The sequence below is a fragment of the Laccaria bicolor genome, genomic scaffold, assembly GCF_000143565.1.
Source record: "Laccaria bicolor S238N-H82 LACBIscaffold_30 genomic scaffold, whole genome shotgun sequence".
Taxonomy (NCBI): Eukaryota; Fungi; Basidiomycota; class Agaricomycetes; order Agaricales; family Hydnangiaceae; genus Laccaria; species Laccaria bicolor.
Window position 1 is genome coordinate 383,452 of NW_001889901.1, and position 27,144 is coordinate 410,595.

General features: G+C 47.9%; 9 protein-coding genes across 9 annotated transcripts; 6 read left to right on the forward strand and 3 right to left on the reverse strand.

Annotated features, from left to right (window-relative positions):
* Window positions 1-131: 131 nt before the first annotated feature.
* Window positions 132-4,305, reverse strand: LACBIDRAFT_330970 (uncharacterized protein; the record flags this gene model as incomplete). The annotated part of the gene is made up of 11 exons (XM_001885335.1): window positions 132-1,902; window positions 1,955-2,073; window positions 2,296-2,305; window positions 2,408-2,646; window positions 2,709-2,831; window positions 3,312-3,525; window positions 3,634-3,737; window positions 3,824-3,883; window positions 4,031-4,062; window positions 4,115-4,162; window positions 4,272-4,305. The coding sequence occupies 11 exons, from the start codon at window positions 4,303-4,305 to the stop codon at window positions 132-134; spliced, it is 2,754 nt and encodes a 917-aa protein (XP_001885370.1).
* Window positions 4,306-4,965: 660 nt separating this feature from the next.
* On the forward strand, window positions 4,966-6,046 carry LACBIDRAFT_330971 (uncharacterized protein; the record flags this gene model as incomplete). Its single annotated transcript, XM_001885253.1, has 5 exons — window positions 4,966-5,181; window positions 5,203-5,489; window positions 5,532-5,561; window positions 5,706-5,790; window positions 5,957-6,046. 5 exons carry the CDS (start codon window positions 4,966-4,968, stop codon window positions 6,044-6,046), a joined length of 708 nt encoding a protein of 235 aa, XP_001885288.1.
* A 481-nt stretch (window positions 6,047-6,527) lies between these two features.
* LACBIDRAFT_306411 (uncharacterized protein) lies at window positions 6,528-9,812 on the reverse strand (the record flags this gene model as incomplete). Its single annotated transcript, XM_001885336.1, has 5 exons — window positions 6,528-6,886; window positions 6,932-7,536; window positions 7,638-8,596; window positions 8,647-8,934; window positions 8,988-9,812. 5 exons carry the CDS (start codon window positions 9,810-9,812, stop codon window positions 6,528-6,530), a joined length of 3,036 nt encoding a protein of 1,011 aa, XP_001885371.1.
* A 280-nt stretch (window positions 9,813-10,092) lies between these two features.
* LACBIDRAFT_306412 (uncharacterized protein) lies at window positions 10,093-12,548 on the forward strand (the record flags this gene model as incomplete). Its single annotated transcript, XM_001885254.1, has 12 exons — window positions 10,093-10,210; window positions 10,263-10,301; window positions 10,360-10,449; window positions 10,498-10,787; window positions 10,845-11,180; window positions 11,231-11,263; window positions 11,316-11,354; window positions 11,406-11,735; window positions 11,790-11,942; window positions 11,993-12,187; window positions 12,240-12,409; window positions 12,467-12,548. The coding sequence occupies 12 exons, from the start codon at window positions 10,093-10,095 to the stop codon at window positions 12,546-12,548; spliced, it is 1,875 nt and encodes a 624-aa protein (XP_001885289.1).
* Window positions 12,549-13,509: 961 nt separating this feature from the next.
* LACBIDRAFT_306413 (uncharacterized protein) lies at window positions 13,510-13,943 on the forward strand (the record flags this gene model as incomplete). The annotated part of the gene is made up of 1 exon (XM_001885255.1): window positions 13,510-13,943. The coding sequence occupies one exon, from the start codon at window positions 13,510-13,512 to the stop codon at window positions 13,747-13,749; it is 240 nt and encodes a 79-aa protein (XP_001885290.1). The 3' UTR covers window positions 13,750-13,943.
* Window positions 13,944-14,254: 311 nt separating this feature from the next.
* LACBIDRAFT_330974 (uncharacterized protein) lies at window positions 14,255-15,238 on the forward strand (the record flags this gene model as incomplete). The annotated part of the gene is made up of 3 exons (XM_001885256.1): window positions 14,255-14,400; window positions 14,567-14,586; window positions 14,844-15,238. The coding sequence occupies 3 exons, from the start codon at window positions 14,255-14,257 to the stop codon at window positions 15,236-15,238; spliced, it is 561 nt and encodes a 186-aa protein (XP_001885291.1).
* A 281-nt stretch (window positions 15,239-15,519) lies between these two features.
* LACBIDRAFT_306414 (uncharacterized protein) lies at window positions 15,520-17,286 on the reverse strand (the record flags this gene model as incomplete). Its single annotated transcript, XM_001885337.1, has 5 exons — window positions 15,520-15,652; window positions 15,708-15,724; window positions 15,786-15,820; window positions 15,876-16,197; window positions 16,255-17,286. The coding sequence occupies 5 exons, from the start codon at window positions 17,284-17,286 to the stop codon at window positions 15,520-15,522; spliced, it is 1,539 nt and encodes a 512-aa protein (XP_001885372.1).
* Window positions 17,287-21,599: 4,313 nt separating this feature from the next.
* Window positions 21,600-24,284, forward strand: LACBIDRAFT_306417 (uncharacterized protein; the record flags this gene model as incomplete). Its single annotated transcript, XM_001885257.1, has 8 exons — window positions 21,600-21,611; window positions 21,665-22,186; window positions 22,239-22,340; window positions 22,393-22,510; window positions 22,566-22,713; window positions 22,768-23,470; window positions 23,524-23,643; window positions 23,697-24,284. 8 exons carry the CDS (start codon window positions 21,600-21,602, stop codon window positions 24,282-24,284), a joined length of 2,313 nt encoding a protein of 770 aa, XP_001885292.1.
* Window positions 24,285-24,889: 605 nt separating this feature from the next.
* On the forward strand, window positions 24,890-27,104 carry LACBIDRAFT_330977 (uncharacterized protein; the record flags this gene model as incomplete). The annotated part of the gene is made up of 3 exons (XM_001885258.1): window positions 24,890-24,913; window positions 24,963-25,108; window positions 25,166-27,104. 3 exons carry the CDS (start codon window positions 24,890-24,892, stop codon window positions 27,102-27,104), a joined length of 2,109 nt encoding a protein of 702 aa, XP_001885293.1.
* Between the last annotated feature and the right edge of the window lie 40 nt (window positions 27,105-27,144).

The following is a 27,144-nucleotide window of genomic DNA, read 5'->3' on the forward strand; positions in this document are numbered from 1 at the left end:
ATTAAGTAGATCGTCTTTCGAGATAACGGCATGATTTATTAGGGTGGTAGTGTAGTTGAAGTACATATTACAGCAAAAATAACGGAGATTCATCTCTATGAGGTCTATAAATATAAAGGTCACCAAAACATCTATAAGGGTATCTCAACAACGTCTAGAACATGTTCCTTCAACCACGTCCAAGACTCTAAATTCATGGTAAAGTACTTGTCAAGGAAGAGCATCCTAAGGGGAACACCCATCTCTTCTCGCGCGGCTATCACGCGATGAAGGAGAGGCTTGCTGGCGTTGGCGTCGCCGGAGATTGACAACATGGTCAAGTCCGGCCAAACCCCCTGGTTAAGGAGGGGTCTAATAATCGGGTTTGAGCCGACGTTGAATAGGGATAGATCCCGGAGGTAGGGGAAAGCATCTGAGGGATTGGATTCGCAAGAAAGAGGCTCGGGTATATCAGAGAGGGTCAAGGAGACCAATGCTGGGTATACTTGAGGCTTCTCGCTGATGGACCTGATGACGCTGTTCCATTCTCTGGAAGTCAGGTTAGCGAGAGCAAGAGAAGATAATAAAGGTGATGATATCATGCTTAGGAGGCACGTAACACCGTCTTTATACGATGATCCCTGGGGATCAGGCTGGACTTGGATGTCCAGCGTTCGAAGGGAAGGGAGGGGAGTGCAAGGTAGCACTGAGCTAGTATCTACCGACATATCCCGCAGGATGCTGTCGGGTCGAAATTGAGGGATGAGCCAAGTCTCAAGGGCGGGCATTGCCGCAAACATCTCAGAAAACTGGGATGCGCCTGGCCATTTCACGTTCCTCAGCTCAAGGGTCTTGATTGTGGCAGCAACGCTTGGGATGAGGGATCCCCATGCGATATACATATCGCTAGTTTGCACAACCAATCGAGGATTGCTTGAGCCACCGCCAGAGAAGGACATAATCTCCATGGAGCTATCAGCGTCGATGTAGGATGGGGCATACCCATGAATTGTCAGAGTTTCAATCATGGGGCACACGAAAAGGCGAACGAGGTCCCTGATCTCGCGCGTCAGCCACTCAGAGGTAAGCACCTCGAAGGAACGGAGCGCGGGAAGAAGGATGGGAGGCTGGTCTCGGCGGTTCACGTCACTCAAGACACTGCCTGGCTTGACATGAATGACGAGGCGGGTCAAGGATGTGGATTCCGCCAGCATCTGGGACAAACTGGCATAGTCTGGCCATGTTCCATGACCTCGTATCTCGAGTGTCGTCAACGTATGGATTGGGACTGACAATTGTCGGAAGCTCACATTCCGTAAGCAGAGATTAGTGAGGTTGGGAAGGTTCCCGCAAAATAGGGAAAACATAGTCAGTTCCCTCTCTGGCGCAAAGTAGGATATCTTGAGGGACCGGAGCAGAGGTACTGGGGTATCTTGAATGTGACCGAAAATGTCGGTATTGTGAGCGATAATGGATAGAGCGCGCCAGCGTTTGGAATGGGGCGTGAGCAGTCCCATGAGGTGTTCGTTGGTCTCTTGGGTCCAGAAACAGTTCAACCGGATGTCCAAAGGATGATCCATCGACCGCTCAAGATATGTTGGGAGTGAAGCGAGCTTCTGCCCAATATTGCCCGCGGACAGCTGCAGCACGCTCCACAAGGAAGGGGTGGAGAGTGTAACATTTCGCCACCTTCGCGAGACTTGAGCTGTGTAAGCTTTGAGGATTTCATCCGTCTGTTCCGCCTCGAAGTACCCGTGCTCGAAGATTAGAGACAGAAGTTCGTTTGGAAGGGAGTCGAGAGGTGATGCCGAAGGAATGGAATTCAAGGGTATCGTAAGCGCCGCTGGGGCGAAAGTAGATATTTCGAGAGCGCTGCTCGATTGGTCGGTGGTGGCGGCATGAGATGCGTTAAAGTAGTCTGGTCTGGTCCCAAGAGTTCAGGAACGTTCAAGGAGTATGTATCGTCTATACTGACCTTGCAGATCCATGATGTGGTGTCGCTGCCGAGTGGGAGAGAGAGAAGGGGGTGAGCGCTGGCGAAATGAGAGCGACCTTCATGGAGGGCGGGGGGAATAAAAACTTTACCTTGTCAACCTGGAGGAACCGGTGTTTTGTATGAGAAAAAAAAAAGCTGTGGCTGTTTGTTATCGCTGAATATTGAATGTCGATCTCAGTGGCTGTGCTTTACGCCGGAGGGAATGGTCTTTTACCCCGGGTGACCGGTTACCCTTGCTGCCAACAGAACTTCATCTTGCTCTCTAAAAAGGCATACTTAATGGAAATCAAATCATGAAGTCGTGTCTCCAGAACACAAACCTTCGAATCTCTAAAAATTTGAGGCGATAGGTTTCATCACGAACTCATGCATGATACAGCCTAAATTTTCAAAATTCCAAGGCAAGTTTATGGCATAAGAGTGTATCCATACTTCCCAACCTCTACGGGATCAGGGAGGAGATTAAAGAAGCTTCCACAGCAAGTCACTTGGAACGCATAACGCTCAGGGGCGCTGGTCTTGAAACTAGCGAGGTTGTCCATGACACTTTTTCGCCACTCTTCTTCGTATGAGTCCGGCGCATCGAAGACCCAGCCGCTCATCAACCCCACGGGGAATATTTTAAGAATAGAAAGCCGGCGGAAGTTCACAGCGGAAGTAACCATATCCTTCTGTGGTCCAAGATGGTAAAACAAATAACCGTCAATGTAAGAGCTTTCGAGGGATTACATACCACGCTGAACAGCTCCACACTCTCCCCTGCACCTGCGACCTTGACAAACGCAGACAGGCCCAATTCAACTAGATTTTGGCGGGTATAGAGAGGTGACAATAAATCAGGGCAAATAAACCACCCCTTCACATCAGGAGCATTGATGGATAGAACTGTTAGGGAGTCCTCGTGCCTTGGAAGAGCCAAATGGAATAGGTCATGTAGATGTTTGAACTCAGTACCACGGGGCATCATACGTAGGATTCGACGTTAATTTCTGAAGGCCTGAACAGGATGTCAAGTAGTCGATGAATGTGCTAGTCACGTCGTCCGTCTTGAGATTAATCAGGCGGATTTCGGCGCCCATTAACTCTCCAAAGTTCAGATTGTGATCCCTAGGTAAGGTCGAGATATCAAGTGAGGTAAGGGTGCGAATGAAGGGAAGCGTGGTTGCGTCAATCCATAACTTGACTCCTCTCTTCTTAGCAAGTTGCGTCAAGGGTGGTTTCCCGGGAGGGGGCCCTGTTTTGATGCCAAAGTTAAGAATCCGTCGAATAATCCAGACGGTTGAGGGAAGCAGACGTCGACCTCGAGGTGGGAGAGAAGAGGGCTATTAGCGATCACTTCTGCCAGTTCATCTATAGTCTCTGAGGGCAACGACATGATGCCATATTGATTTCGCAAAGCGAGCTTTTCAAGACCGGAGAATTTTTTCAAAGGTAGATGAAATGAATTGGGTATGCGACCTTTGAATCTGATACGGACATCCTTGAGCAGGGGAAGAGCGCTCAAGCTGGCAACGACGATCTCGTAAGGATCTGCCTTTCTGAAGCGCCAACTATGAAAAGCATTGGATCAGGCCGATAGCGGCGTAAGGATTATTGTTGCATACCTAACACTCTTCAGGAATCAATAGTCAACCGTTTCGTGTAGCGTGACCACTGACGCGGGGCCTTGCTTGTTCGCGAACGCAGCAAGCTGGGTTTTCACTTGAGTGATGCTAAAATAGCGACTGTCGCAGTTGATAACGATGTCACGGAAGAACAAAGGCTCGACTACTTGGTTCAGTCGACGACATGCAAGACGGATACTAGCAAGATCCTTCAAGGGCTTGCTGCTGCTATTGACCTACATACCAAAGGCACCAGACGTTTGAATACTTTAACAAAGAAAACGAGCACAAGTATCAAGCTTACCTGATGGAAAATGTGTTCAAGAATGTCATACGATAGATATGAGAGCATCAAAGGCTCAACAGGGATGGTCTCCATCAGCTAGTGACGAGCTCGGTAGGCTGGCGAACGATTCCAATTTGATGAATGTCAAGGTATTTAATACCTGACTAGTTTGCGCTGCGCTGCGGGTTTCTCGCCATCTGTGGATGAGTCAAACAACATAGGCACCGCCTTTTTGACGTATTAGCGGACCTTGAAGGACTTCTTTTGATAGGGCTTCAAGCTTCAAGACCTCGTCGGCTAGCCATATCCAAGCCAATCTAAACTGCAATTGATTGTTTGCACAGTTGCAACTCGATAGGAGTCATTCACCGGTGACACCGCTGGCGCCTGATGCGTGACGGCGTACCGTACAAGGGGCATGCAACCGAGCATCCGGCCATTTCAACCATACCCATGACCCCCGTGAGATTTATCACGTGCCGCCCAAATTAGTTGTCACGCTTGCGCCTTATCTTTACTTGATCATGCTTGTATCGTGCTATACATACTCCGCAACTACCCTCATATTTAGACCCTCAGCAGACCCTGTCATACGTAAAAAATTGACCACAGTATTCCAGTAGGTAGAGAGATGAAATCATTGTCCTCCCCCACCTTCTCTCTTTTTCTAGCTCATGCCGAAAGCACTTGTTCCGCTCACGGTCTCAAAGGCTATTAGATTGCCTGGTGCTCCCGAAATTCTGACCACTATAGATCAGAACGGTTATCACATTATTCGTTGTGATGTTTGCAATTTTGATGTTACCCTCACAGTTACTGCACATCCTCGGTCTTTCCTCAAGCATCGGCGTGGGGCTGCATGTCTCAGACTCCGGAGAAGCCAAGGGTTTCCAGATCTAGAACCTGTTGTCCAACCGATTCCCATCCTTCTAATTACGACACCCGAAAACCTTTCAGAACGAGGCTTACAAATTTCTTGCCCTGGCAAGTCCGTCAAATGGCTTCTCGGTTCAATATGGGAAACATACCCCTATCATCAGCATAATATGCGAGCAATAGGATGGTGCCCCATAGCTTTTAATAACGAGGAGAATGAAATTATGATCCGCTCAGACAAGTGTCTTGGCTCTATTCTTGATACTGACGAGCCGCCGTGCAAAGAATGTTGGAGCTTTGTGTTTTCGAATCAATTCCAGGAATTTATAGCCCGAGCAGAGGAGGCTAAGGAGCATACCCCATGGGAGCTATTAACTTCTCAACAGATGTGCTCGCTTCTTAAGAAAATGGCAAACACAATAAACACTCTGCGAACACAGGTAAGTACTTTATTGCTTTAGAATTGCTGTAACGCCATATATCACCTGCTCGGCGAGCACCCAGCAGATGGAATATTCAATCCCGGAAGCACACTCTTACCTAAAATTCCCGGAACGATGATGGTCGATATGTTCATCTCACTGAAGGAGGAAAACTTCATGAAGATTGCAGAAGCCGCTACGCTGAAGAACAGGCAGACTTATACACTTCCAGGAAGTGATGACATCGAGGTGCTGAAGGAGGATCTAAAGCGAGAAAGAGCGCCAACAGTTAGTGTTGTTGGGCCAACTGGAAAGAAGAGACGGCAGTAAGTAGAGGCGTAGATTACAATCTGGCTTGATAAGATCAGCGTGACACGATGTGACTGGAGTGTGCTCATGTAAGTCTCACGGGGTCATGGGTATGGTTGAAATGGCCGGATGCTCGGTTGCATGCCCCTTGGTACCGTATATGTGTTAGGTGAACTTGGAGTTAGCGGAGCGCCACTCTTCTCACGCTGCCGGTTCAAAAATATCTATCATAGGTGTTGGTTAGTCGATGGGAACTTGATCAATGTGGAACTTGGAAGAATCGGCGTTTTGTATGAAAAGAGAGAAATTGTGGCCAAGGTAAGTAGGCTGGGCCGTTTAGAATATTATCTCAATGGCTGTGCTTTAGTACTAAATACGAAGTATAACAATGGACATGACTCGGACAATGGTCATTCAACGTTCGAAACGGTCAACTCAAGTCTCAAGTGATATAATACCATGGGGCAATATTGGGTTGTGGTAGATCTTGACGGGCGTACTCAAGTTCGCCTTGGGAAACTTGGAGAGACCTTACCATACGAGAGAACAACTTCCGAATTCATCAGCTATCTGAGGATCCACCCAAAAAAGACCCGACCTGGCTCTCCATCCGAGGAGCAAGTTAGGAAGTGGCTCGTCCTCTGTACCCAGAATACCCACAGGTCAGTTTTTCTATACACGCCATAATCTCTGAGTTTACAATCTAACAATCAATCTAGGGCACGCACACAAGATCTAGAATGCCGTGGGGTAGACCAGGAAGTGGCAACATCACAACTCCATCCAATCAGACATTCTATTCAAAGAATGCCAGTTGAAATTCACCAAATAATCCATCAGGAAAAACCTAAATTCACAATTGTGCACAATTCAGCTGGTGAACTGTCTTATGCACAATTGTCGGTAAATTCTTCTTAATTTCTCTCAATTGAAAATGGAGATGTAGATTGTGTATAATACTCCGTAAATGTTCATCAATTCTTCTCAATTGAAAAATGAAATTTAAATTGTTCATGATTATGCTGAAAAGTGATCAAACTTGTAGACAGAATAAGCTAGTACATGATACGATATAAGTGACGGTCAGTGAAGGTGTTGGCATAAAAATGACCACAGAGGTCGAGTACTGTACTGCTCGTCCACTCCTTGGGTGCTACTCTCCCAAACTTCGGCAGCAGATGAATACTTCGGCGAAGATTAGCAAGTGGAACTATACTACAGATGTTATTACCTTCCTGATCCTTTGCGGGTGAGACGGGGTACAAGAGGTGATTGGGATCAGGTGAATCAGGGAATGATGTGTACCACTCAATGTAGACGAGATGAGATGGGATATTGATACCATCATTGAATAAACGCGAGAGAGAGGATTGGGGCAAAGAGAATACGACACGGATCCGACCAACTCGGTAACCTATAATTTGTTAATAAAGTGCATGACGAAAAAGAAAAGACTCACCTTGGATTCCAGTCTCACGCCCAGTCCCATCGTTGACAAGTGCCGTGTCAAACCTTCCAGGAACTGGACGGCCATGTTTATCGTTTGTTGCATGTCGGACATGGATTGAGTCAGCGGTGATGGTGACGTGGGTGAATGGATCCTGACGAGTATACTTAATCTTGTGCCAAACAGGTAGTTTGCGGAATGGGAGATGGATATGCCATATTTTTTCTTCAAGTTGTCTTTTGTTGAGGTGAGGCTCGTTTGAGCGCGCAATGAAACGCCGCAGAGCTACTCGAAAAAACTTGGCACCGTAATCCCTTTCAAGACGGTCAAGTGGGACAGCGCGAGCACTGGGGTGTTTCGCCATTGAAAGCTTTCGGTCAAGCTCCAACCCTGGAGGAATCCACTCACGTGGTTCAATGGGCGGTGATCCACTCAAGCGCCATTTGACGTATTGATCGTGGTGTTGGATCTTCTCTTTCCGTTCGAGCCACAATGTCATCTGTGCGAATTCATCTTTGAAATTGGTGGCGGCGTAGGCATCTTTGGCGAGGTCGATATGTAGCCGTTCCGTGTACTCAGTGTTGAAGTTATCTGTTGTACCGTACAGTTTGATGAGTCTTGCGTAGTGTGTAGCGAAATGGAGCTTTGGAATGTTGAAGTTGTCGCGGATTCCGAGATCAATGAAGATATGCTTGTTTTGGTGAAACCGATTCAGTGCATCTCCAGGGTCTCGTCGGTATGAACAGGGTATTGGGCGAGGTAAAGGAAATCGAGAAGCGCTCGGACGCAGCGTACAAGTGGAGCGCTTGAAATGCCATCGGGGAGGGGGATGTCAAGGACAAGACCAAGGAGAATGCGACACATTTGATCATGTTCCTGACCGGTGACGCGAGATAACGAGCTTATTCCCTTGGTGAACAGTCGCAGATTATGGTTGGGAGGCATTCGGCGACACCGAGCATCGATTTCTTCAGCCCCAAGAGCTTCGATGATCCAGGAAATCAGGTGTTTCATTATGCCCTGATACAGTTGATGAAGAATGTCGGGGGTGATGGAACGGAAAATGTTGGCATAGGGGAGGTCCTTCCAGAACGGTTCAGCGAGGGGTTTGATACCCGCATCTGCACAGGTCCTCAGGAACCCAGCAGGGTCATCCTCAAAGCTCTCGAGTGCTTTCAAGATTCGGTCCAGATCCCGAAGCTGAGGGGGGACATCAGGATCATACTCTCCCAGAGAGTTACGATCTTCGAGACATGAAGGGCACTCGCCAGTGAACGTTCCTGTTGTAAGGACCTGCTCAGGATAGTCTCCAACAAAGGCAGCTAAAATTGGATGTCCCCGACGTGTGACGCCATCGCCGCTAGTCAAAGACACGCCTGAAATGCCAGCGGACTCTAACGGTTGGAGAATCTTCTTCATACATGCATGATACAAGTTGGCGAGAAGGCGTCGTCGTTGAGCCTTATTGACGACAGTCTCCAACTTGGCCATCGGAAGGTAAGCAATGAGAATATAACCTCGAAAAGACGGTTTTCGGCGGATTTCTTTCGGAATGTTTCCAATCGTCAAATAAAGGGGGTAAGCAGTCTTGTTTTTGAAAAGCGTGAGTTGAGTCTTGTCAGTGGAGACAATTATTGGAACGATGGTTGCACCAGGCTTGTCTTTCTCGAGCGCTTCCTGAATGAGCGGCGTGAGAGAACGGCAAAACCAAACCAAAATCTTCTCACCTGTGTTGACCACCACCACCGACCTGTATGCATGTCATGGTACATGCGTACTCGCTTACTTTCATCTGTGTAGTGTTTCTCGGGGCGGAAAACCAGATACGGGGAGAAATCCGAGTCGCCAAAGAGTGCTTTGATGCAAGGTATGACGTCTCGAAAGTACACCTCGCAGACTTCTGATCCCACCATGATCTCGTGCCGTTTGAAGCCAGGTCGACCCGGCAAAGACTTGTCAATGAGCTTGTTAAGCTCTGTGGTGTTTTTGAATGAGAGGCCAAGAGTTTCAATGATCTGCATGGGCGGTAAGTCAACCAGTATATGTCAAATGAGAATTTGGCGCTTACCCCCTCAATGGCCATCAGTTCAGTGAACGCTGTTGAACTGGGACCTCGTAACTTCGACCATCGTGCAATATCCCACTCCATTTTCGAGCAAAATGGTGCATAGGGATTGTCGGCTTCACCTACGGCTGAGAAGTACTGTGCGTTTTGGTCGCGATCACCACGTGCATGAACTGCACCTGCAGATTCCCTGGGAAACTGAACGGCGAATGGCTTGTTTTGCAACGCTGCTTCCTCTCCACCGCGCAGCCTCACAGCTGGCCCCTGGATGTCATGGTCCGGTTCTTCGACAGCGGGGACCTCAGAGCCTGCGCGCTTCGGTTCCAATCCTCCTTCCTCATCTGCGAGACTTGCATCGATCCCTTCATCATCTATCCCATTCTCCCCTTCCTCATCGGAATCCTCTTCTGCAATCCAATCTTCTTCGCTACCAGATTCACTCCCACTGCCTTCAAGATCCATACCAAAATCATCCATCGAGTAGTCGCCATAGTCACCATAGAAGTCTCCCAAAGGATCAACGTTCATTGAAGAAATGGGCTCATTTCCATGTGGCGGCATTGTAGGAACCGCTGGGCCAAAGATCGGTGTACTGGAAGGTAATGTGCTCGTGTCCATTGCCCCCCCTGCTACTTCTGAACGAGAAGGCAAACTCAGATCGGAATCCTCAGACCCATCTTGATCAGAACCACAACTAGAAAGGTCTGATCCATCGTTATCAAGGCGAGCAAGATATGCACGACAATGAGGGTTTTTGCTCTGTCGCAGGTGAGAGTATAATCCATTTCGATTGAATGAATTACTGCAACCCTCACAGATGGAAGGCATGGTGGTCGTTCGTGTGTTTGATCGTTGAAAGGTCGACACAGGGCCCATGTTTTTCGCTTGGTGCTTGGCCTCTTGCCGGCCGATTGAATTTGATTTTTTTTGTTTGCGGCCGAAGCAAACCATGTTTTCCGTTCCTAAGTCTTCACATCGTACGACTTCTCTCATTTATAAACCATCGTAATTGTAACTCCCCTCCCTACGACGTGTTACCCACTCACTTGTTTCCAAACGGCCGTCATTCCTTTCTATTCCAACTATTCCACACCTATCATTCCTTTATATGCCCCCTAATTTACAAACCCCATCTCTTTCTGCTGCTGAGAAGCGGCGCCGCACCCTAGGCATGAAGAAGCTAGAAGAACAAGCCCAACTTCGCAAAATTGAGGCAGCTGGAAAGAGTAGGTATCAATGACCTTCTATTCATGGTCATGATGTTGATAAACGTTATAGCGCAACGCACCGCCATGGCCAAGGCAATGGATAATGCAGGTAATAATGATTACCTCTATTATCATGAGGTCTTGATGGTCTAACTTTCTCTCTACAGCTTGGATCGGAGCCGCACCTGTTGGATCACGGAAACGTGGCACTTCGTTAAGTGCAGCTGATTCCCGAGTATCAGTGAAGAAGTCAAAAAGTAAGTTGGTCCTTACTAACTTCGCACATAGTCTTACATTCCTTCCAGCTCCTTCCACTGTATCTATGAAATCCATTTCGGTGAAAGGCCAACGTGCATCTGCTAAGGGTGGTGCAGTTTCCAGACCCACCGTAGCGAAGGGTTCCAACCCGAAAACCCCTGCTCGTCGTCCGGCCGCAGTCATTCCTTCTGACGAAGACGAGAGTGACGACGACCCTGAGGACGAAGACCCAGCCTCCGATCATTCCACGCCAGAACAGGACGACCATGAAGATGAGGAGGACCAAGAACTTTACACCCTCAGCCGTCAAGAGCTCAAGAAGCAGTTGAAGCTTGAGGTACGTACACCATCGACATCAACGCACCTTCACTAAAGCACGCCAATCCATCCAAAGTGCCCCCAATGGGATGAAGAGCTCAACGGTGACGCCGACGACGACGCTGAAATGGATGAAAGCTATGCCACTCACGGAGAAGAGATCTTCGGGGATGGTCACCGTGAAGACGAGCAAGGTGGTGGCGAAGATGAGTCCGGTGAAGAGGACGAGGACAAGCCAGCACCTCGTCGCCGTCAAGTACTATCAAACGACGAGGATGACGAGTCCAATGGCGAGGATGACGAGTCCAATGGCGAGGATGACGAGTCCAATGGCGAGGATGACGAGTCCAATGGCGAGGATGATGAGTCCAATGGCGAGGATGAGGATGAACTTGCATGCCGTCGCCGCAAGGTATGTAAGAGCATTGACCCAGTATCATGCCACTCACTTACTTGTTGAAGGTCGGAAAGCGCGGTCAGGAACGTTTGGCTGAGGTAGGCTATCTACCGTCTAAAACTTACCTCAACTTTGACTGATCTATATTAGCGCCCTACATGGAAGACTATGGCTCCACCGGATGACGAGGTAAATGTACTTTATCGAATTGATATTCCTTCGCTTATTGATGCTCTTTAGCCTTCGGATGATGGTGACTCTGGGGGAGGTGCGATTGAAGAAGGTGAAGATCCAAATGCGGGTTTCGCAGATGCCGACTACGTCCCTCCTGGACCGAACACGCGAATGATTCTCATCTCGGAACAGCCTCAGCTCCTTAAACGGATTATCAAAGCGGCGATCCGTAAAGCGATAGGTGATGCAATATTCGATACTGCATACCACACGGTTGATGAGCAGGTAAAATATAACCGCAAGACTCTTCGATCATGCGCGCGGAAGCTTGGCGCAAATGCATATGCCCATCGCTTTAGGGTTGACCACCACTTCGGCGTTGCCATTGGTCGTGTGGTGAGTGATCTACTTTGCCAATGATCATACCTCACTAAGTGTATCATTCGGTAGCTGAAGGGGCGGGTATCCAAGTACCGTGGTGATGTCAAGAAAGTTGCCATTGCCAAGGTAGAAGGGTTCTACAAGTTACTTGAGGGGCCTGACTGCAGGGATGTCGTCGAGCTTCTTCGTTCTAAGAAGAGGTATATTTACCTGGTCAATATAGTACGTGAGATACATACCCTCTTCTCTCATGACTCATTTTCTTACATCAGGAGGGCGACCTTCAAACTAACAAGCCCTTCCTCCACCTTGCCATGATCTCGACTCTCCGTGAAGCTTTCTTTGCTGGGTCCAGGGGCTCATTTGCTGAACGCTATCAAGACCGCTTTGTTTCGTCGATTACTGATGGTCCGCGCAAACATGAACGAGAATTACCTGCGGCCATGGTTGCTATGGCTGCCACTGCCGTAAGTTATTTCCCCTGCATGGTCACATTTCATCTTAATATTATGTTTGTAGATTGCATCTTCGTTGGATGATTATAGCACGGGTATCCGCCGCAAGACTGAGTTCAATGCCGAACTTTATGAAGACGTTTATCGTTCACACATGGCCATGCTCGCCGCAATCCGTGAGAAAAGTCCAAATGGTTATCATCGTCTCATGGCTGACCTCTATAATTGCACCTCGTACGTTGTTGTCTACCTCCAGCTGTCTGCAACATCACTGTTCTGTTTTACTTCCAGTTCCATCTCCACCCATCTCACGACCACCACAACCTCCAATGATGACATGGCTTTACTCAACATGGCAGACATGGATGTTTAAGCCTGCTGTCATCCAGTTGTATACCCGCTTCCGACTCTCCTCCTTTCGCTTATAACTCCTAACCCTAAGCTGGACATTTCCTCACCTATCCGTTCCAACTTCCTCTTCGCACCCATCCATCGTTCCAACCTATGCTAATTGCTACTTCATCTTTACTTTAATACTTAACGAACCCGTCGAGACCTCCCCTCCTTTTCTTGTCAACTTCTCATGCCTACAAAGTCTACTTTCTTCCCCATCCAATTTAATCCACTTGAATAATTCCTTTGATCCCTCACTATCCTTTGCACCTTATTTAGTCAGCCCCGTTGCTTCTGTTATCATATCTAGTAGTCAGTCATCGTGCAATATACACTATTGACTTGAATTCTAATTTATTCTGGTGAATTTATGTGTCACAGTGCAGGAAAAGAGGTGCAATTCAGTGGTATAATATGTTAAATGAACGGGCAATTGCGCACTAAGCATCACCAATTGAGCTCAATTAACGGGTGCCCGTTTTATTTTACTTAATCTTCTTAAAGATGTCAAAAGGCTCAATTCAGTCAATTGTGCATAATTTACAGACAATTCTATATAAATCATATAAATCAGGGTTAATTCAGAGTCTCGGGATTTCCTGAAGTCTTCGACATGCTCGAGGAGTTTGCGGACGTCCTTTGTCTTCAACTAACCAGTGAACAAATGTTTCGCTCAGGCGAAACACGTATCCTGGCTACCTCAAAGGAGAGCGTACCCTGGGCTGGGCACAGACTCATTTGCGTTGGCGATTACTTGGATAACGATGATATCCCTGATGGTCTGCTCACACCCGAAGAGCAGGAGGAGCCAAGGGGGTGCCGGCCCGGGAATCCCGTACTGGGACCCGGTTAGTTAGTCCAGCCGCAGGCTGTGAAAAAAAAAAAAGGATGCCTTGGGCAGAAGGCCTTCAATCATCAAGTTGAGTACCTTGCAGCATAATATGGTAACTACAGAATGTACTGGGAGGAATACAGCTCCAATAGAGGCCATCAAGCACTGTGATATAAGATATTCATTAATTCCTGCCATATTTGTAGTGTTTGAAAGTCCGGTTCGGTCTGGTTTTTTGATGCCCAGGGGCGTTAACCGTAACCGTAACCGGTCTGCCTTTTCCCCAGAAGTCAAAAGACCAGACCGGACCACAAAAAGACCGCAGACTGCGGTCTTTTGCAGTCTATAGACCGGTTTCGGTCTGCATCGGTTTTAACCGGTTTATGACCGGTCTTTAGGCCAATATTTTAAAAGTATGAATCGGTAGATTTATTAACATCTCTAATAGCTTCAAAACGAGCCCAAGAACGTTAAATTCCGTTAGGAATTGGTGCTTCTATAAAATAAGTCTGGTACATCTATTATTCCCAAAAGTAATTTACATTTTAATTCATATCTCTCTCGTTTTTTTACCGAATCGTACGTTCTTGGCTGCGTTTTAAAGGGTATTTAAGGGATTACAAAAGACCGGTCCAAACCGGTCAAGACCGGTTCACGTTAACCGGTTTTTTTGCGGTCTTTACATTTCAAAAATAAAAGACCGTAACCGCAGGTCCGGTCTTTTGCGGTCTTGGTCCGGTCTGGTTACGGTCTTTTTCCAGTCACGAGACCGGACTTCCAAACACTACATATTTGGGCATTTTTTTGACATTACTTGAATTACCGTTGACCAACATTATCCTAAAATCTACAGTATGTCTAACATTGGTTTCACACATTCTATGTATCACACCATTGAGACGGAGCCACCTGCCCTTGATGCGGAGGGCTTCGCAATCTGTGGTAGCTGTGTATCCTCATCAAATCCTCATATGCAAACAAGGTGTGCGAGACACACTGGGTAAGTACATTGTATTATGAGAACTGAGTGATTTTCCAACTCACATTATTTGCCTAGTTCCATCTAAAATGTGTGGAACATGTGCAAGCACCCCGGAATTTTGCCTGCATGACTTGTGCAAGACACAGGGGAAGCACTCAAAATGATGTCATATTACTATATATAGACATGTTCCTGATTACGTTAGTTAGTTAGTCCATCTCAAGTCGCCTTTAAAAAAAAAATCGACCCCGGGTCTTTTTTTTCAATGCCGGCACCCCCTTGGGAGGAGCTCAATCAAAAAAATGAAGATGGTCTAGACCGCACGATCTCGATATATTTTCTTGCACTGAAATTTCCACGAGTTGAAAAAAGGCGACCTCTTGATATATTTTCTTTTTACAAGCAATTTAGGTTGGACGGAGCTTTTTTCGGATCGCGGATCAACTACAATGTCTTTGCAGACATCGCTAAATGGATGGACGACAAGTCCAGCATTGATACAGCGAAACCAGAGGACTGTAATCATCAACTCATCCTGCGGAACCTCACTAAGAAACAATATGTACGCGACGATCCTACCTCCACTACCCTCGGTACAGTTCTACTTGCTCGAATTTGCTGGTCTTCAGACCCTTCCCGTTCGATGGCCTACGAGGGACATGACCTTACTCGTGGAGTTTGGGCTGGTGATCGTTTTGACATCACAACCTTGGATCGGTTAGAAGAGGACGAGAGTACCTCAGGATTATGGACGACGTTAGCAAGGAAGTTCACGACGAGATGGCACGTATCTTGGAAAGCGAGTTTGGCCCAGAATGGAGGAGCGAGTATCGTTGCTATTAGCGTCGTGAAATAAATGAACGAACAGCCATTCAGATTTATACTACATCCATTGATCAGAATCATCTACCGCAGTTGGCCTTATAAGTATTCAACGTCAGATATGAAATTCAACGGATTGTACAGTAACACTTGTGACCCCATTCAGCATGTTGTCTCCGAACAGTTTTGCAAAGGTGCGACATGCAATCATTTGTAGAAAACCGAAATACAGCTTAGCAAAAAGTCGTTCGTAAGCAGAGCAGAGAATCAGTAGAAAATAGGCGTCTCTCATCGTCCCAAAACGGTTGAAGCACATCATCCGAGAACATTGCCGCTTTCCTTGACCAATCGCTTTCTTGCGGCATCGAGGACTTGCTCCCGCTCCTGCAGAATGACGTTATGGTCATCCACCTTGCGATGAAAACCAGAGTACAGCTTGAGTTTTGCACTGTGAACAGCGGACATCAGATGCATAAACAATATCAAGCAGCGTTTGGACGTACGTCATATGTGATTTTACCTGTTCAAGCAAAATAAGATCAGCTCCAAGCATCTCAGTATATGAGAAATGGGATGCAGACGAAGTCGAGAATTCGTCCATACTTCTCTGCGATTTCTAAGTATGGCAATCAGAACGAGTTTTTTTTATGAAAATGACGGGGGGTAATTACCGCCAGCTCCTGCGACCCACTCCGACATCTCGCACTCTGTCCATCGAGCAACCGACTTATCGTACATGGCCATGTGCTCTTTCAAATAGCTATCAACATCCTTCCCGAGTAGGCTATCTAGCAGTCTTGGTTCTGGAGACACGTGCTCGTGTTCCGGCCGATAGGAGTACCGTTCTTCGATGGGTGTCGATGACCTTCCGTTTTGATGATGATGGGAACGGGATATTGTACGAGCTTCAGGACTCTCGCCAGGGTGACCATATTCGGAGGCATGACGAGGACTAGATTGAGGGGGAGAGCGAACCTTCGATCGCGTCGAATACTAGATGAAATGAACTGAACTGTTAACAGGGTACATCGATCAGCAAACCGAACGAACCTCATCACGACCTCGACGATCGTCGGAATTCTGAATTTTGAGTCGCTTTGTTGGTTGTCCTCCGTCCAGATCTGCCTCAACATCGGAGTCGTCCATTTCGTCTCGGGATCGTTTATTCGCAATGTTGACTGATTTGACGATCCGGCCACTCTCGTTGATAATATGTCCCGATAGCGGCTCTAATTCGCCTTGCTTTTGAGAGTAGTGGCTCTCCCGATTGATCAAGAGTCGTTGTGGACCAGCCGGATGAGAAAGGCTGAATTTCATGGCGGACGTTTCAATGGGGACATCGGTTTCTGCAATGGTATCTGAGGTAGGGATTGCAGACGCCTCAGGGCTAGTGGACTGACGCGAAGGTATTTCCAAACGAGCTTGAGGTGTTTTGAAAGGAAATTCGACCGCTGAAGTGGGTATATGCGCATCGCTTGTTTGATTTTTGTCCGACTGAGGAGCAGAAATGGCCAAGGCAGGTGTTTTGAACGCGGTAGTGCCAGAGAACGATTGAGAATCAGCAAGAAGCGAAAGGTGAGGACGGGAGGCCTGCACGGGAACAGGAGCAATGAGATTAGTAGAGTTGACTTCACGGTTCATCGATCGTCGAGAGAATAGCTTTTGTTCTTGATGAGCTGTCGAACGTGGGTCTGCCGTCCCAGGACGCGGGATCTGAGCAGTTGTTCCCGTAGACCTCCGGGACGTCTGATCATTCTGAGCGCCGCCACGGTGATTCCTCTTCATGGCCATGGCAAGCCCTGAGGTATTCAGTTTTGTAGCGCTGTTTGCGTTAACACTTGTTGTCGAGGTAGGTGCATTATCAGTGGAGTGAGACACAGAGTCAAATTTTGAAAATATAGCAGCAGGTTGTTCGTTCGAGGAAGAGTGTAGCGGGTTGCTTTTGTCATGACTGAAGCCTGACGATGCAAAGGTGTTTCCAAGCCCAGTATCCAGCTGATGGGTAGCAGCTCTTGACGCTGGCCTCGTCGAAGTAGCTCCAGGTGCGATAGGAAAGAATGGGGTCCTGATATTACTCGACATTTGTGGTCGCCTTGCGGTCGAAAAGGGCGGCAGATGGTGGAGGTTCAGGATTAAGAGGCAATCTCATCACATGATCCAACCTGATGGCCTAGTACTACTACATATTCTCTACGAAGCAATCCGTTCCATACAAACGAATCTCTCGGCATTCGTACCGCATATCCACAGTCTTTGCCGTAGCATAGGAACAAAAGAAAACAACAGATCCTCCAATTAGAAAGTTAGTAAACATACTATGTCTTATTAGCGCGGCGTATATCGAGAAGAAAATCTAGACTTACGATGAACTCGTTGTTCTGCAAATCCGTTAAGTCATCGAATGCGTGCGTTCCTATGTTTTGTATGTTGGAAACGCCTCCTTTCTCTCCGACTTCCTTCGCACGCGCGACCTGGACTTCGCGCATGGTGAGCATTGAGTAATCTTGAATCTTCGCCTCTACAGAAAGAAAAATCAGCAAGACTTGGGTTAACCTGATTGATACACCTTTAACCCACTTTTCCCCGCGACTACTCGGCGACGCTCATTCCGCTTGTTGGAATAATGAAGGTAGACAATGACCACGAAGACGAAACAGACAGCGACGATCAGACAAATCAACATGGCGGTCAGACCTGGTACAAGTCCGGGTCAATCAAAGGAAGAAAAACCAAATGTGAAAGCAATTCGCCTCCGCGATAGTACGGCTTATCTTTTGGCGCGAATAGGAGCGGACCGATCTGAAAGAATAATCTCAATAGCTGTTGGGACTGGTGAGTAATTTAAAATCTTACTATGTCGCCAATTAACCCTCCCACAGTCATAAACGTCACTGTCTGGAATATGATGATGGAACTCCGCGTCAGCGATCAAATTTGGAGTAGTGTAAACATACGGTTGTTTTCTTTGTATGACCTGCTACGTTTGAAGCTTGCCAACTATAAAGTACAGGTCCGATTGCTGTAGTGAAGGATAAGAGGTAAAATGCCACAAGCAAAGTAGGTTGATCTCCTGGTTGACGCCCGGTTTGTAGGAGCAAGACTGGTAGGGGGCTGAGGTGAGATGATTCTCTTTCTTCTCTTTAAACAAAAACGCTGACCTGTGCCAACAATAGATGGAATCAAACCGATCAATATGATAATTGATTTTACATTGAATCTTTCCGACGCCCACTATGAGGGTTGAGTGGCAGCGTCGCTCAGAAGAGTAAAGGAACGTACGACGGCAAGAAACACCCATAGAATTTGTAATACGCCGAATGGGATGTTGACCAGCATGACATTAAACCTTTCGATTGTGTAAGCCTCAAGACGTGTATGCTGGGCAAGTAATTACCTGTCAAAGCCAAAGCCCCGCAAAATAAGCGGGCCAAAGATTATCATCCCTGCAGCTGGAATTGCATTCAACAGGGCAAGAATCATCCAACACCAGCTCTTGGGGTCCAAAATCATTTCCCAAACTTGGTACATCTTAAACACCTTGGTTTCGACGCCTTGCTGATTTGCGCGAAGCCGCTAAACATAAGTGAAAGAACGGAGGTTAACATAAAAGAGTTAGAAATAAGACATTTAAGCGCGTACTTCAACAGCCACCAACTTCTCCTCTGGCGATAGGAAGTCAGACTTCACTGGATTGTCAGGGAATAGAAAGAAGCTGTCAGTATTTATTCTGAGGATGCGCATTCTGAAAGTAAGCAAGCAGGAGCACATACGATATTAACCCTACCAAGAACGTCACGATCCCCAGGAGCAAAAACACAACCTGATACGGGTATAGCACGTTGGACCTGACGTGCCCGAGACCGAACATGACTAGACTTCCAAAGACATTCACAAAGCCATAGCATGAACACCAGGCTAATCAACATGAGAGGCAGGCGATAAAGGGATGGAAAGAAAAACACTGTACCAGCCATTCGATACCCTTGTTCACGTCGACGATACCACATCTGCACGACGAGGACGACAGCTGGTGTGATCGAAGCTTCAAAAATGCCCAACTGTATAAAACGAAGATTAAATTGATGAGAGCAGAGTCAGTAGTCATACACTCTTTATGGACTTACAAAGAATCGGGCAACGAGAAGGCCTTGAAAGTTTGTTGCGGAAGCCATTATTGCCAACGTCGCACCCCAGCAGGTCACTATGATTGGCACGTAGATGGGTAGACGGAGCTTCACTAAAAAATACGCAGACAAGGGTTGTAGAACGAGCTGTGCGACACTACAGGATGTGAATAATCAAGAACTGGATTCGAGGAACACCTACTAGACCATAGAGCCAAGTAAAGAGTATTGATCTCCTACGAGTCGGGCGTCTATAGACAGGCCAAATACGGAGGAGAAGGCAAGAGTTTGTTTGTCCAGAACTGTCAAATAATTCCAGAATTTCAGCTTGTAAGAAGTGGCCAACACCTTACGTTGCAGAAAGTATATCACAACAATGACCGGCATGATGCTAACACAAAAGTCATTCAAGGCGGGGGAGATGGAAAGACACGGACATACTGCCAATCGATCTTCTTGAGGATACGGGCGTTTTCATCTTCCGTAACATACCGTACACCCTGGGTAGAGGCGAGAATTTCAAAGGCCTCGTCATGGCGAGTCGATTTTCCCCCTTGTGTAACGTCGTCTACCTCCGTTACGTTCACCTCGAGGGAGCTGTCCGCAACCTTCTGAAGTCCAACGATGTTCTTGGTCTCCTCCGCGCTGTTCGAAGCCAACATGGAATGGGGCATCTCCTGGTGGGTGGTCGAGACAGAGGTAGCTGGTAAGGGTTTAAAGGCCTTTGACCTCGTAATCTAGAAAGAGCCCAGGCGTAAGCATTCAGATGTAAGCGGCTACAGGTGACATTTTAACTACCGTTCATCGATTCATTCGGGTCTTGATTGCCTTTCAGAAGTGAAGGGATACACGAAAGCTTTATAAATCCAGACACTCCACCTTACCGATGGGTGGCCTTGTTCAGGAGGTCGTGAAAAAGCCCTCTGCTTCGTCAGACGAGCGGTAAGGAAGAGTGATGCCTCAAGATGGCCCAATCCGACGAGTGACGTGATTGAGATAACGCTAACGTCGATCTCCTGAGTCCCATATGAAAGGTCAGTACAGGAGTGGAACTGCAAAACCAAGATTCAATTGGAAGAACGACCAATAGTAAATTTAGCACAGGATGATGACGAAGCCTTAGGCGAGCAAGGACCGCCAGAATTTCTCGAACGTTCACTTGCTCGGGAAGTCACTCTTCGAGCATGAGCATAAAGCATTTTAACCCGACACTCGAGACAGCGAGGGATTTGCGGTACGACCGATGGAACAGGACAGGCCGGCTACCCATAATAGACGAGACCTTCCTTAAACCCTACACTGCGTTCACCTCGTCATAAATAGGCGAAACTTGATACAAGGAGGCGAAGCCTGAGTAATCGCTTCTGAATGGAGAAAAACATAAGCCAGAATTGAGTGAAACCGATGAATAGCTCCCTACCTTTGTCATGCTCGTTCCACTTGTTGCAAAAATGAGGTAAAAGATCATAATAATGACAACACAAGTGTTGACGATGAAAATTTCACGTAGCTGCAGGCTTAGAGCAGGCTAGCCAATTGTAAACTGCGCTCCTCAACGTTCAATAGTGGTTCGCCTAGACTTAGGTGGTCGCGGAGCTGTTTGAAAACTTCTCTATTTCGTCAGAGGACTCGCGATAAGTCTGCAAAGATAAATTCCACCCACCTTGCCAGTTCGATGCCTGATGTCATTATTATAATCCTGGCGTTGGCCTGCCGAGTCACGGATGGGGGGAAAAAGAAGGTCGACATTGAAGCGGAAGCGCCGTAATTAGAATACTTAGAGGCTGAGGCACAAAAGTTATTGAACAGTCCTTCTGAAAAGCCACCAGACTAGGTTCCAGTGGAAGTCCTCGGATGTCCACCCAATCAAACATGAAGACTTCCAATCCAATTAGGAGCTTTGAGCCCAAGCGCTGCACAGCAAGTCTAGATCTGTAGGTACGAGCGATGGAGCCACAACCAGGAGAAAATCTTGATCTGTGAGAAAAGCGTATCGTCGTAAGTAAGTATTTCAGCAGTTCTAACGCATCACAGAGTCGAAAGTGGGCTGTAACTTGCCACCCTTTGTCACCGTTGTGGTCGCATGACTAGCAGTTGTGGGTAGGCGAATCATTGGCAGCCAAACGTTGAAAACTTGAAACAAGCTTACTCGGTCTTCTTGATTGAGGGGTTCGCTCTAAAGAGTGTTTGGTTCGGCGGTGTCAAACAAACAGGTAACAAATTTCCTTCGCAGTCACTGCAACCCTACTTCGGGCCAAATTTTCAGTACGAATGGACGCGTCGGTACGGCTGTGTACCGTTTTAAATTGATATTGTAATAAACGAAGCTCAGCTAGGGCTCAAATGTTCTCAACAGATCTATGCAAGGCCTTTGGTCTACCCATAGACGGGGTAAATTGAACCTGAATTCACCATCATCTCCTGGGATCACTCCTTCCGAAACACCCCTCCTGGAAGGGCCCTCAACTCCTGCCGCGACTGTTACGACGGAGCCTAGTGCAGTTGTGCCCACGATAGCGTCAACTGAGGTTGCTGCTCCGATAGATTCTGCCACTCCCATAAATGGGAAAAGGAAGGTCAGATCATCACGTACGACTGAAGCAAGTACGAGCAACAAGAAAGCGAAAGTATCCTCCACTGCAGGGGTAGCGATATCCAAAGACCACACCCCCCCTACCGCACGTTTGTCGGACCTCGGCGGGGTGGAAGCTTGCGTGGAAAAGATGTTGGAGCTTGTTGCGATGCCTCTCTGTCATCCAGAGGTTTATCTGCATACTGGAGTACAACCTCCGCGTGGAGTGTTGTTGCATGGCCCTCCAGGTTGTGGGAAGACTCTGCTTGCAAATGCTATGGCTGGGGCGAGTTTCATCTTACCCATGTGTGATTGACTCAGCTAACAGGAGTTTGCAGGAACTTGGTGTACCATTCATTAGTATATCGGCCCCTTCTATTGTGTCTGGAATGTCGGGCGAGTCAGAAAAGACACTTCGAGATACTTTTGAAGAGGCCAAAGTGAGCCTCTTTCTCTTTTTGATGGTACTTTTTGCTAAGGTCTTCGCTTCAGCGTGTCGCGCCATGTTTGCTTTTTATTGATGAAATTGATGCTATTACCCCAAAACGAGAAAGCGCACAACGGGAAATGGAAAGGCGCATTGTCGCCCAGTTTCTCACCTGCATGGATGGTGAGCGAGTCTTGAACTTCATGCAGCTGGTCATTTTATAATCGGTTCTTTGAAGACATGTCTTGGGATAAAACGGACAACAAACCTGTCATTGTTATGGGTGCAACGAATAGGCCCGACTCCCTAGACGCCGCGCTGAGGCGAGCTGGGAGGTTTGATCATGAGATAAGCATGGGAGTTCCGGACGAAGAAGCGCGATCCAAGTACGTAGGCTTGTTGTAGCCTATTCACTTCTCAAAACTCACTCTCATGGGCAGAATCCTACAAGTTCTCTGTGCCAAACTGCGCCTCGATGGTGATTTCAACTTTACCACACTAGCAAAAGCCACACCAGGATATGTTGGTGCCGATCTCTCGGCTCTCACTGGTGCAGCTGGCATCATCGCCGTGAAACGGATATTCAAACAACTTTCCGATGGTACCCTCATCCTTCCAGACCCCACGCCCGATGGCGTTAGTTCCACCTTAGAGCAGGACGTGTCAATGATTATTGATCCTCCCTCGACACCTCAGGCTCAGGCTGACCCACCTCCTCCAAAAGCCTCTATCTTGTCAGGCCTATCCTCTCAACTCTCCGCAGGCTCGATAGCCCATTTCCTCATTGCCCATCCGGACCCTCTGACTGAATCACAACTTGCCCCATTGTGCATAACATCTGCCGACTTTATCCTGGCACTGAAGCAGGTCCAACCATCGTCCCAGCGTGAAGGCTTCGCCACTGTTCCAGATGTGACCTGGGCAGATATTGGAGCCCTGCACGCAACGCGAGAGGAGCTTCACATGGCGATCGTACAGCCCATTCGGCGTCCAGAGCTCTTCAGCGCAGTAGGCATCGAGGCTGCTTGCGGCGTTTTGCTTTGGGGTCCTCCTGGATGTGGAAAAACACTTCTAGCAAAGGCTGTAGCCAACGAATCCCGGGCGAACTTCATTAGTGTCAAAGGTCCTGAACTCCTGAACAAAGTGAGAAGATTGTCTTCTAGAAAGCGTTCACTTAGCGGATATTTTGTCTCTAGTATGTTGGCGAGAGCGAACGGGCTGTTAGACAGGTGTTCTCCCGGGCGCGGGCCTCATCACCTTGCGTGATATTCTTTGATGAACTTGATGCTCTAGTTCCCCGTCGTGACGACAGCTTGGTGCGTCCTTCTGATGATTTAGCCATGTTAATGCCTGACTTCTCTCTCGGTAGTCTGAATCTTCAGCACGCGTGGTGAACACATTACTCACTGAACTTGATGGCCTGGACACTCGCAAAGCAGTCTACGTTATCGCAGCCACCAACCGACCAGACATGATAGATCCAGCCATGGTCCGTCCAGGTCGTCTTGACAAGCTGCTCTACGTCGACCTCCCCCAGCCTGAGGAGCGTTCCGAGATATTACGCACCATGACACGCAAAGTACCATTGGGAAACCTTGAGGGACAATCAGCGGATCTCATCAGAGAGAGAATAGAGCTGCTCGTCAAAGAAAAATGTGATGGTTATAGTGGCGCTGACCTCGCTGCTCTTGTCCGCGAAGCAGGCGTGATCGCTTTGAAGCGGACTCTCGGGGCATTGGATCAAATGGGCGAGGATGTGGCTGGTGCAGAGGGTCCCAAGGTCTTAGTAGACGTTACGGACTTCATCAAAGCTTTGGAGAAGATTGGTCCAAGCGTCAGCGTTTCGCAACGTAGGAAATATGAATCGTTGCGCTCCAAGCTCTCTGGTCTACCGGTCAGGGTTGGGAAGGACGAAGAGGAAAAAGTGCTGGATGGTAATATCAGTACAAGATCATGACTTGAATATTCTGGGCATTAGATGAGCGCTGAACGTTCACAAAAGAATAGATAATATGGAGTCTTCCAATTGTCGGAGTTTCCTGTATCCAAGTGTAAACTGTCTTGCTTCCAGCTGACAGTTTCCCAAGGGCGACATGCGTCGCAGCAGGTATTGAGTTTAGCGCTCATATCCCTTCTTTTTCTCTCAACAATAACCTGTACTTACTAATTCTTTTGATTCAGTTTCAGCAGTCAAGGGAAAAATTCAAGCCTCGTGTTTGTCATTTGGGCATTTAGTATGCTTTTGTCCACTTTTGGACGACTTGGGTGTTGTCTATGCAGTCCGCTCACCAGGGCAATTGGCGCCCGTCCGCCTCATTGCAATGTGGAGTTGCAAAAGGTCCCGATACGAAGCCCACAGACAACTGCTGTTGAATGCAAGCGCCTTCGATCGATACACCTTTTCTCCCTTCCTCCTTGGTCTCCTCCGTCTCTTGTCTCTCTCCCTTGGGAGCATAATTACTTGGCCTCTGTCCATGTCACTAGCGCCGGCGGTCGTTTAGCTTCAAAACTTCCACATAAATGGAACGGTCTTCAGGGCCCCGTGACCCATGGCTCACCAGCATGATGAACCCAGTAGCGCCTGCTGTGCGTGAACTCTGCAGCTTCTCATTTCATCTCGCTGAGGACAGATTAGCTCTCACTCTTCACACCTGAAGAGCTCGCAGGGTTCATGCGTAGACATGTTGCCGACCCTGTTGGCCAGACAATCGCTGATTTCATTGTTGTGACCCGCATGCGCGGCAGTGACTTTGTACGCATGCCGCAGGAAGACCTTGAAGTGTAAGTGCTTAACTGCACTTCTCACATCATCGTTGCTCATTTTTCGATGTTCTCTAGGCTTACGAAAGGACTTCTAGCCGTTACAGAGTTACTCGCATCTTTTCAGGTACTGACCGTGATTCCAAGTCCTAGGCCCGTCTGGCGAATTCAAGACATATTCCCCTGGCTATCGACATCTAGCTCAACTAGTCCCGCTGAGCAACTCACGTCAGAAGACTCGGACCTTGAGTCAAATTATTGGTCGTCTCGCTCTTCGTCTCCTGATTCACTTCCAAGTGTCGAACCCAAGTCAAATGCCGACGACAGCGACCATGACATTTCTTCTCATTCTGTAAATACTCCTTTTCCACTTCTTTCCCCACAAGCTTCTCCGCTGCGCCCAGCACAGTTGATGACAGCTCTAAGTGTTCGTTCGGACCTTATTGCTCATCATGATGACTTCGCCTTCTATTCTGTCGACGACGATGAATTGAGGAGCTTGTATCCCGTGTTCATTACCCCTCCCATTGCCACCGTTTATCAAGAACCCGCTGCACATGAGACTCCAGATGTGTCGTTACAGGATTCTCCTGTAGATGACACAATGCGGCCGCCGACTCGAGCCTCTACCAACGACCCATCACCGAGCACATCCTCCTCAGCGTCACATCGAACTGCCAACCGCATATCGCATTTCTCGACAAACACCTTGACCTCCAATGATGTGGTACCTGACATCTCTCAGCTGGAAGAGATCAATGTCTCGGAGTCGGAATGGCCTGACAATATCTCCACTCCTGATGTCCACACCTTGAACAAGGATGCCAGCTCAGTAGCAGTTGGTAATGACGTCGATGCAGTTTCGGACGAGCCGCAAGACCTCCCATCATTGGACTGTGATGCAAGCCCTAGGACTGTCACAATACATGACCACACCGAACCTTCTTCGCCCTTCCTCTACAATTCACATGATAACCTTCTCGCTCTCGCTGTACCCTCCAGCGGCGATCCAAGTTTTGACTCACCTCACCACTCTCCCATGCAAACTGTTACCCCTCATCAGATTGAGATTATAGATATACGACCATGGAACCTGACGTCAAAACCCCCCTCGCTGTCCATTCTATTTCCCATATCGCTCGAAGGGAGTTCATGGGGACGTAGTGGGAGTTCAGCTGTCTTAAATCCTACCGACCTGGCCGCAACACAATCTCTTTGCTCTACAACATCAACAGCAGCGAGTTTCTTCGCTCTACAAGTGCCACGAGATTGGCTAAGTGAAGATCCTGAACAGATCGACGAGAGTCCCGGACCACAGGCAATATCAAGGTTCCGGCACAACTTCAGCGATCGTACGGGACCACTCTCCCCGATCCATGGTGAATCTGACGACGAGGTTGACGAAGGGGAGATTGGATCATTAGATCTTGAAGGAAGCGCCATCTCCCCAAGTTTGCCGCTCAACATCCCTTCTTGTTCCCTCCTGGACGACGATGAAATCTCTCCCCTATTGTTTTCCCCTCCTTCCCGTCCTACACGCTTTCATACCAATAATACCCCAAACGAAACACCTCATAATCGTAAACTATTTCTTGATACAACTGAAAGAACCCTCTGGCCGAGTGGGAGCGTTGCCTATCATCGTCGTAGAGCCCTTTCCTCTCCCACCGTCGTCAAGAGGGCTCTCAAAATCCCGTCGGGCTCCTCTGTGGCGTCTCCAAATGTCGCCAGCCCACTGTCTGGGCTTTCTGCAGCTAATTCAGGGATTGGCAGGAAGCTATTTCTTGAATCCCCCACAACCAGGACGCCCAATATCTGGTGGAAGCAGCTACGTAAACAGCTTCGATCTCTGGGAACTTCTCGTGTCCAGTCTCCACCATCATTGAAACGTACTCAATCGTTGCTTTCCCCAAGAACGAAAATCGAAATTACTGATTCTCGTTTGCTCCCTATAATCCACGGACCATTGAGCGCAACAGAGCATACACCTGTGACTACTTCCCCCAGTTTTGCCTGATACCTTACTAGTTTCCAATATCTTGTCATCTTGTTATCAT